The sequence below is a fragment of the Protomyctophum bolini genome (genome assembly GCF_963924005.1).
Source record: "Protomyctophum bolini genome assembly, chromosome: 2".
NCBI classification, from domain to species: domain Eukaryota; kingdom Metazoa; phylum Chordata; class Actinopteri; order Myctophiformes; family Myctophidae; genus Protomyctophum; species Protomyctophum bolini.
In genome coordinates, this window is record NC_137863.1 from 40,717,604 (window position 1) to 40,728,124 (window position 10,521).

Below are 10,521 nucleotides of genomic sequence, written 5' to 3' on the forward strand. Positions count from 1 at the left end.
CAGGATAAACAGCATTCTGTGCTGTTTGGGCACACGAAAACCTTTTAGCCCGTGACCCAAAATAGACCCAAATAGTTGGGCCTGGGACCCAAATAGTGAAAATAGCTGATCTACAAGCTCGGTGTGAGCTTGTAGATTAGCTATTTTCACAACTTAACTTAAATATTTGTTCTAATTGTATTGGAATTTCTTCGATTTCTCTTATATCCCTTCATTTAAATGAAAAAATAAAACCATAACATTTGCTTTTAATTCATGCAAAAATATAGATTTAGTGTTTTGAAAACATAACAAAAAGTGAAGGGACCCATAAAAACGTGTCCACGACCCACAAATGGGTCCCCGTCCCACTGTTTGGGGAACCAGTGCTTGTATATAGCGTTGACCGTTCCTCTAGTGGTCTGTCTTTAACAGCCGTCTGGCCAACGCTCTAAGTACGCACACTGGGCCTGTTTTGTCTGCATGGGCGGCTGTGCTCAGGCACAGCTAGCGGTCAGCCATGCCTTTGTGTGGGCCGGGGGCAGCGCAAGGAACACAGTTTGAAAGCCCCCCGCAAAGCTCACTGAGCCCCGAAACGTCTTACTTTCAAATACTGGCCCTTTCAGAAGCTTCCCTGTGCCTTTGCCCCATATATACACCCCCTCCTCCCCCAAACCCGGCCTCTATTGCGAGATGTGTAGAAGAGAGAGAGAGAGAGAGAGAGAGAGAGAGAGAGCATATATGGTGCTCAGAGGATGACAACATCCATGGGCGTTCGTTGGGGCATCATCAGCCCCGAGTGAAAGGCCATTGGTCCGGGGATCAGCTTATAGTCTTGCTTTAGGTTAAGGTGACGAGGTGAGGAAGGATTTGAAGGTGTGTGTGTGTGTGTGTGTGTGTGTGTGTGTGTGTGTGTGTGTGTGTGTGTGTGGTGTCCCATGGTGGTTGGGATAACCTTCCAGTGTGAGTTACTATGGTAATTGAGTGTCGTCATCAATGGGCCCTCTGCACTGAGCAGGACTAGAATGGGACCAGCGTTTGGGCCCCTGAAAAGCAGGAGCAGGTAGGATTAGACGGCGGCCTTTGTCCTAAGCGCATAATGTCTTGTAGTCAGATTTAAAGACTTCTCAAATCTCCGGCCCCACCACCACCACCACCGCTGCGGCCCTCCCCTAAGTTGCCCCTTGGGGTTTAGTGTGTGTGTGTGTGTGTGTGTGTGTGTGTGTGTGTGTGTGTGTGTGTGTGTGTGTGTGACAAAACGACTGCCACTACCCAGAAGTGCATTGGATCGTCTGTACAGTTCCTCTTTTAATGGACAGGATTGTTTCATCATGCGTTTACCTGTGTGCATACTGTGTCTGTGTGGTGTGTGCGTGCGCGTGTGTGTGTGTGTGTGGCTCTGTATTATGGCACACAGCGGCCTTCCCTCTCCTTCACAAGGAAAGCCTGTCACTTGGCATTAGTGTCGCCGTGGCAACAATCACCATTCCATGCCTCCTGTTAATTGCAGACACAGCTGGGCCTCAGCAGGACTGCAGCACTGACGCGCACGCACGTGTATGTGCGTGCGCGCGCCGTGCACGCACGCAATCCGCACACATTCGCACACTACCTAAACATTGCTTTAAAAAAAGGCCAACGTATAACAATTAAAAATGAATTAACGTTGCTGGCCTAAAAATCTATATAAAATTATATACACTTCAAAAAAGATCAGTCGGATTGAAAATGGGGCGTTCGTCTTTTTATAAAAGAAATGTTTTCGACACTATTTTATATTTTATTTAGTTTTTTATTTTTCTCATCTCGAGATTGGGGACCGACCCGGGGTTGAGGTGGGGGGTGGGACTCCTCTCGGCTTGACCTTTCGACACGTTGGTTCCGTCAGGTGCTATACTGTGATAGCACCTGACGAAACCACACACGCATATACACTGTGTGTGTGTGTGTGTGTGTGTGTGTGTGTGTGTGTGTGTGTGTGTGTGTGTGTGTGTGTGTGTGTGTGCGTGCGTGCGCAGTGGCGTGCACAGACATTTTCAGGGGCAGCAGGTGCTCAAGTGAAAAGGGCACCCTGTGCGGCACGTGGAGCCTTAATAGTGTGCGAGGTTTAGAGATTAGACCATTAGCATGTTGATAGGACAGTTTGTCAACTGATGGCTGATGGCAAACACAAGCAGGGACACCAACCATGCATGATCTCCCTTCCTTTTCTCTGTTAAACACAGCCTATACAGTATATACACACACAATACGGCTCTCTCACTCATGTACGTATTCATGTTGGCAGAGCGCGCACACACACACACACACACACACACACACACACACACACACACACACACACACACACACACACACACACACACACACACACACGAGTGTGGAGCAGAGGCAGAAAGAGGCAGAGTCCCAGGTTCCTTGTAATCCCTGTGTACCCCCTGTGGAGGGCCCCTCCTCAGCTACAACATTCCTGGCTCTCGGCGGCACAAAAGGCCCCTGAGCCCGGGGCCCGGAGCCGCCCCACAAAAGGAGGACCTCCGTCTACAATACATTCTGTCGGCTGCCTCATGGTGTGTGTGTGTCTGGATGGGTGTGGAGGGATCTTAACAGTATACTCAAACCATGTCGTTTACGATGCTGATCTCCATGCGTGGAAGGTGGGACAGTGAGAGTCTTGTGTGTGGCTTTGGGGACCGGTGTGTGTGCTTCTGCACAACCTATATCCATTATTGACATGTGGAGGAAGGGGCCGCAGAGGGCCGGGCAGGTGCATGGCAGCAGTGGTGCAGGAACAAACTTTACTCAAGTACTGTACTGAAGTACAATTTGTAGGTATCTGTATACTGTATTTCTTCTACTCCAGATCCAAATATTGTACTTTTACTCCACTACATTTATTTGACAGCTTTAGTTACTTAAACATAGGATTATTATTACAAAACATATACAGTACCCACTTCGGCCCTATACGTTTTGGCCATTTGAAAATAGACGATCTACAAGCTCACAATGCGTCGCGATGCAACTCATTGCAAGCTTGTAGATCTACAAGGGATGAGTGAAGAGGTGTGTGGACTTTGCACAGAATCATCCTGGTGCCAGCCCCCCCCCCCCCCCCCAACCACCCTTGAGGCTTCCCGAAACATGTGAAGCTTTGGGTGTGAATGCCAGTGTGTGTGTGTGTGTGTGTGTGTGTGTGTGTGTGTGTGTGTGTGTGTGTGTGTGTGTGTGTGTGTGTGTGTGTGTGTGTGTGTGTGTGTGTGTGTGTGTACGTGCGGTGAGGAGGGTGTCAGATGGGGGCAGGAGGTCGATCTGTCTTCCAGCTCTCACTCCGAGGGGGATGGGGACCTGCAGAGGTGTGTGTGTGCGTGCGTGCGTGCACATCGATAACGAAGGCCATGCATGTCATTTGTGTTTAGGTCGGGGTTCAACACCATGCAACCACACACACACGCACGCACGCACACACACACACACACACACACACACACACACACACACACACACACACACACACACACACAACCTGATTCAATCCATCCAAGAGCCTTCCTTCAGATGGAACTCGTTAGAAATGTCACAGATTTGATCCCTGTCGGGTTATGGCATTATGTATTCAGAGACATATTACGCTTGTTTTGGCAGTCGCCGAGTGCTAACCCCCTGCTGATCCCTATACGCAGCCTAAAACACAGAGCTGGGGAGGGATCGTCTGTTCCAACGGATGCTTTTGTTAGTCTCTGCCGAGAGAGGAACAAAGCATGAGGGGCCATCACTGTTCATTTGACAAGCTTGGCGAGCTTCACGTTTAGCTTTCAAATTTTCCTATTAGGGAGACTCGTGTCTTAACTCGATCTTCCCTGAAGTATTGTCACCTTACCTCGGCGGTTGAAGTTGAGACGTGACATATTTTTTGGATAGCGCGACCTCGAACGAGGCCAAGTGCCCCCTGCTTCCCAGCAGTGGTGGGAGAAACAGTCAAATGTTTTACCTATAAGTAAAAAGTACCAATACGGCAATATAGAAATACTCCGTTACAAGCAAGTATAGCACACCACGAGGGCACAATCCGCTGATCGTCTGACCAGTCAGACGCTGCAACAACTTGGTGATTGAGTTAACCACCAACACAAAAGGGATGTTCCCAAACGACGAGCCGACCGACAGGAGAAGAGAGGCCAACAGCCGTACAGGCACACTGTCGCGTCAAGAGGCGTCAAGAAAACACCTATAGCCCGGGCGTCTTTACCTACTTTTTTAGTGGCTTTCGCCTTTATTATATATTTTTTATAGAGGGACAGACAGTAGGCTGACAGGAAAGGCAGTAAAGGCCATCGGGATCGGCAGTCGAACCCGCGGCACACTGCCAGACTGGTGTGCCAGCCAAGGTGCCTGGACCGCTGAGCCACGGCCCAGCTGGCCTCTACCCGTCAACAACACAACACGCTGACGCAGGTGAACTACAGGAAGATGATAGGGTGAGAGGTTGGACGGCAGCAACGGGTCCAGAGATGGCTTCAGGTTCCTCTGCGTTCACGTCACAGAGGACCGAGCTCGCCCCCGGAGGCCGGAGTAAGCATGTGCACCTGCCATGTGGTGGAAAAGGGCCTCGTTTGGAGTAAGCATGTGCACCTGCCATGTGGTGGAATAGGGCCTCGTTTGGAGTAAGCATGTGCACCTGCCATGTGGTGGAAAAGGGCCTCGTTTGGAGTAAGCATGTGCACCTGCCATGTGGTGGAAAAGGGCCTCGTTTACCTCAGGTGACTGTATCAGCATGGGTCCCAACATATCACTACAGGCCTTCTATACAGTCAGGCATCACTGCCTGGCATGGGAATGGAATTGAGGTTATTGTCACCTCACTGGTTCACACACGTGTAAAGAAGTGGGTGATATTCATGAAAATCAAGGAGGAAAGCACAGGCCAAAAGAATCTATCGGAACTAGTAGCAGGTACGGTACGTATGTAGTACTGCAGATAGACATGAGGTAAAATGAGGCCGTGGTAGTAGCACCGTGATCAGATCGAGCCTAGCACACAACTATAAAGCGTATTCACTTACGCACGTCACACTACTAAGGCAGGTAAACTCATTGGAGTTTAATGAAACATAACTGCATGTGCCACGGGCGCCTGTTACCGCGGTCACAACTGATGTCATAGCATGGAGAGTAGAGAATAATGTCATGTGAATGTCATAAGAATGCCGAAAAGAATAAAGCCATGTTAGGTGATCAAGTGCTGTGAGTGAAGGTCTGATCTACCAGACAAAAGCCAGAAGTTTAAAGAACAGATGAAAACTGAACAGAAAGAAAGTGAAGGAATGAACGGAAATAAAAGGCTTCGTAATCCGAATCAGGCTGATTTTGTATCCCCTGCAAGTAGCTAGCTGGTCCACAATGTAGCTGCTGCTAAATGATGATTAGCGGATTTGAACGCTATCAACCCATAATCACTGCCGTAGGTTACTTATCAATACCCTGCAATGGAGCGTATACTGCCGTTGTTGTCGCGTTGTCCAACTACTAACGCTAAATCTAACCCTAACCTCAGTCTTTAACCGGCCACGGAAGTACACATAAAGTGAAGTAGTTGTATTGCGCCGTTTCACAATGTTTTCGCTTCGGCGGCGGTCATTTCACTTCCGTGTTTCCCAGTCGCCTTCTCGCGGTAGGCTTTAGGCTCCATGTATAGGCTCCATTGCATGCCATGGTCGTGATAAGTATAACATTGCCAGGGATATATAGACAAAAGAAAAGTATAGGAGAATAGAGGGAGAGAGATCAGCCAGCCACTCCATGCCTGGCCTCTCCACGGGGGACGGCTGTGCTTGGGACAAGATCACAGGCCTGCTGCCATGACGATGCCTTCACACTCACAGGCACACACAGCGACAGAAGTCGCTGGCACCAGGTTCGCTCGCCACGCTGATTCACCCGCATTCACCCGCATGCTCCGTTTCACTATATAGGTTCTCTCTATGAACCTAATAACGCTATACGTATCCTATATTCATGGATCAATGCCTATGGCCTCTGCCATGTCAAATGAACAGTGGTGGAAGGTAACTACGGTACATTTACTTATATACTATGTACAATGTTGAGGTATTTGTACTTTACTTGAGTATTTCCGATTTATTCTTACAGTAGTTTTTGTAGATTTTGAGTATTATTTATAAAAGAAAAGATGCATTAGGCACATTTGGCCATTTGAAAATAGTCGATCTACAAGCTCACAATGTGTCACAATGCGACGCATTGTGAGTTTGTAGATCAGCTATTTCCCACGTTTTCAATACATTTAAAAACTTGAAATGGGACATTATGCACAATGAGTACTTTGTACTTTCAAGTCCATTCTGATGCCAATTCTTTTGTACTTTTACGCAAGTACATTTTGAGTATCTCTATATTGCAGTATTGACACTTTGAGCTAATGCATGAGTACCTTTTTCCACCACTGCAAATGAAGCCATTATATGTCCTCCCATCTCATACTATAGCTCGATCTCTACCCTCCTCCTGCCCTCTCCTCGTTGTGGTTACCCCTCCCTCCACCCCTGTCTTCCAGTATACCCCCCTCCTCTCCCCCCCTTCCTCTCCTCTGACTGTTGAAAGTCAGTCGGCTTCTATTAGTATCAGCCTGCACTCGTCATTACGCATCAATTAGAGCGCTGGGGCCGACAGAGGAGCATCTGCACCCTCTCGGCTTAGCTTCTGTTGTAGCCGTGGAGGAGGAGGAGGAGGAGGTATTTGAGTTCACTGTCCCTCGCAGAGGCAGAAGTTTGGAAGCGGTTTTGTCTATAGTTGCAGAAATTGGACGCTTGTGTGGTTTGACAGTACACCATGAGTGTGTTGAGCCGAGGGGCCCAGAATAATGCAATCCTGCAGGCATATACCAGTTTATTTTGGCTAAAGCACACGCGTAGCTATTGTTGTGTGGTAATAAAGCCCAGTGGGGGTGTAAAGCAAAGCCATCTGTCAAATAAAGAATAATAATTGTTAGGTATACCCGATGAGGGCCGGAAAGGCATTGTTGCTCGATTATTATTTGTTTAGGAGCAGTAAGACTGTGTTCGTAACTTCTCTTTTTCTTCATGAGCAGTGGGCATAAAAAAAGTGTTGTCGGAACTGTTATGTTTGCAGTCATCTGAAAACGTACTGACATGTCCGCTGGTTAAAATAAAAAAGGTACATTTTGCCTCCAATTTGAAATGTCATAGCAATCTGAACGCGTTATGTTTATTTCATGATCTATTTCTGAATAATTATGCAACATATTAGGTTGTATCTATCTAATCTAAAATATGATGTGTGTGGGCCAATGGAACTATGTGATAGGGTCCTCTAGTCCAGTGGTTCCCAAACTGTTTAGCCTGTCACCCAACTTAGAGAAAATAGCAGAAGATCTGCCACGTTGTGCCATGCTGTGAGCTTGTAGATCGGCTATTTTCACTACTTCCTAAACATGTTTTCAACATTTTTCTTAGATTTTTCTTTCATTTATTCAAGATATTACTTATTATATTAAAATCATTTAATTTGGTATTCATTCATGAAAACTTTAGCAAAATGTAGGAAACAAAATATTAAGGCCCCCATAAAAGTGTGTCCGTGACCCACAAATGGGTTCCGACCCACTGTTTGGGAAACGGTGCTCATAGTCTAGGCTACACAATACCCTACAAGGGTATTCTCAAGGATTTGAGGTCTGAGCTCAAGAGGTCAAAGTTATTGTGATAGAGACGGTGAAGCTAAGAAGGTCTGTGTGGATACAGACAGCTTCCTACCAACATGAACCTCTGGCCTTTTCCCTTAATAATCTACCAGGGAGCTAACGTGTCAAAATGATGTGCTGTGAGGATGTGATCCAAGAGCACCAGGCGATGAGGTCTGGGTCCTGTGGTGTTTTCTATAGCAGTAGAAATGTCCGTTGGTGTTTCTCTTTGTGTTTGCTGAAATTGGTGCACTGTGATTGCATTTCATGGGTTAAACTCTGAACCAAACTTTTATGATCTGCATCTTTTGTACAGACAGACATTGAGATGCATATGCAGTTCTTGCTTACTGTACTGTAAATCAATCTGGATTAAGAGCTCTGCTATGAGTGCTAAATGCCTAAATTGTATGCATGTTCTGTTCGTGTTGTATGCTTTTAAGTTGCATGTATGTGGATGCTTTCTCACTTCACTTGTACTCTCTCTCTCTCTCTCTCTCTCTCTCTCTCTCTCTCTCGCTGTGTGTGTGTGTGTGTGTGTGTGTGTGTGTGTGTGTGTGTGTGTGTGTGTGTGTGTGTTGCAGCAATGGTACACCAGCACCATGAATCTCTTAGCAACTTGGCTGACTGATCGCATGGATCTTCAGCTTCATGTTTACCAACTGAAGATCCTCATCAGGGTAGTAAAGGTGAGTGCACGTTTTACTCTTACATTTGTATCGTTTACAACTGTTATACAACTCATTTTGGTTTAGAGTTGGAGTGAGATAACTGCATCTTTTATTCCGTCATTTAAAATAATAGTATGGATAGTATTATATTAAAATAGTATTATGGATGAAACTAATCCAGAACGAAGGCCCACTGTTTTTACAGAACAAGTCAACAAAATAAAGTTTCCAGTCGCCACAGAGATAACAAGCTGAATTGATGTAACTCTCCACTAGAAATGTCTATACAGTAATAATCAAAGCGTGGTCCCCAAAGAGCTAGGAGTCGTGACCAAAGAGCTAGGAGTCGTGACCAAAGAAATAGGAGTCGTGACCAAAGAGCTAGGAGTCGTGACCAAAGAACTAGGAGTCGTGACCAAAGAGCTAGGAGTCGTGACCAAAGAGCTAGGAGTCGTGACCAAAGAGCTAGGAGTCGTGACCAAAGAGCTAGGAGTCGTGACCAAAGATCTAGGAGTCGTGACCAAAGAACTAGGAGTCGTGACCAAAGAGCTAGGAGTCGTGACCAAAGAACTAGGAGTCGTGACCAAAGAGCTAGGAGTCGTGACCAAAGAACTAGGAGTCGTGACCAAAGAGCTATAGGAGTCGTGACCAAAGAGCTAGGAGTCGTGACCAAAGAGCTAGGAGTCGTGACCAAAGATCTAGGAGTCGTGACCAAAGAACTAGGAGTCGTGACCAAAGAACTAGGAGTCGTGACCAAAGAGCTAGGAGTCGTGACCAAAGAGCTAGGAGTCGTGACCAAAGAGCTAGGAGTCGTGACCAAAGAGCTAGGAGTCGTGACCAAAGATCTAGGAGTCGTGACCAAAGAACTAGGAGTCGTGACCAAAGAGCTAGGAGTCGTGACCAAAGAGCTAGGAGTCGTGACCAAAGAGCTAGGAGTCGTGACCAAAGAGCTAGGAGTCGTGACCCATTTAGTCTTGGTTGGATGTTGAAATGTGGAGCCATGTGATAATATTGCAGTGTGATAGTGGCATGGTGTGAGTGATAAACAGATTCCCAGTTCTGTGTGTTAATCTATGCTGTAACCTGACTCAAACCACAAATAAACGAACACTGCCAAGAACATATACTGTATGCATCATATGGGATATGGGGCAGACCTCGCATTTCCAGCATATGGGTGCAAGCTAGTGAAATCATATATCTCCCTAAAACATGTCAAAGAGCGAATTATTGAGTGTAACAGTATTTTAGGAACAATATTCTAGGCAATTATACATTGTTGCTTATGCCTGACGCCCACCGCACCCACTGAAGCTCTGGGTGTGTGTGTGTGTGTGTGTGTGTGTGTGCCCCCTGAAAACTGTCTTTTAAATCACCTTCATGTCCATTGCTTTCCTTTCATCAGAAAAAGTACCGGGACTTCCGTCTGCAGGGGGTTCTGGACTCCACGTTGAACAGTAAGATGTACGACACGGTGAGAAACCGACTGACCTTGGAGGAAGCCACGGCCTCCGTGAGGGAAGGGGGGATGCAGGGCATATCCATGAGAGACAGCGACGAAGAGGACGACGACCACTAAGATCAAAGATGCTATAAGGTCCCCTTTTGAACTTTATTCACACTGCCCAACTGAGCTATGCTACACCCGGCCCTGATTATGTAATTTACGAAATGGTTTGAAGGCCGGGGCGTCCTAATCGTTTCGACTTACAGTTAGTACACTGACCGCATCATCGCGACGTCCCGGGGGTTCAGATTCCACTCAGTGTCCTACTGTCTTTTCGACCCAATTGCTTTCCTGTCTGTCTCCATTGTACAGTCCAACAAAGCAGAGGTTTGACACCCACAGAGATTATGAGAATATGAATGCTTTGTCAGACGCACAGAGCTATGCTGCCTGTTGAACCACACCAACGCTCTACTCCACCTGGAAACCTTGATACTTTTCTATTGTACTTTACATATCATTCAAATACCCTTCTAGGTTAAAATTCAGATATCAATTATATGATCATCAAAGGCTTTGATGCTGTGAGGTTCAACTTTGAAACGCAGTCTTCACAAGAAGTGATTCACATAGAGCACCGAAGTCTGATGTCAATATCGCTACGTCTTTTTTATTTGTATTATAATCTGCATAGGGGTATTTTA

The 10,521-nt window shown here is 46.6% G+C and overlaps 1 protein-coding gene across 6 annotated transcripts in view; it reads left to right on the forward strand.

Moving 5' to 3' along the window:
- The window catches only part of cadpsa (Ca2+-dependent activator protein for secretion a), a gene marked incomplete at its 5' end in the record, with an annotated part of 133,991 nt that extends 123,961 nt beyond the window's left edge, over positions 1-10,030 (forward strand). For all 6 annotated transcript variants that reach the window (XM_080773007.1, XM_080773006.1, XM_080773005.1 and 3 more), the window contains 2 exons: positions 8,284-8,388; positions 9,776-10,030. In XM_080773007.1, the coding sequence (XP_080629133.1) occupies positions 8,284-8,388; positions 9,776-9,949 (279 nt within the window). In that variant the 3' untranslated portion in view covers positions 9,950-10,030. The remainder of the gene's footprint in view (positions 1-8,283; positions 8,389-9,775) is intronic.
- Between the last annotated feature and the right edge of the window lie 491 nt (positions 10,031-10,521).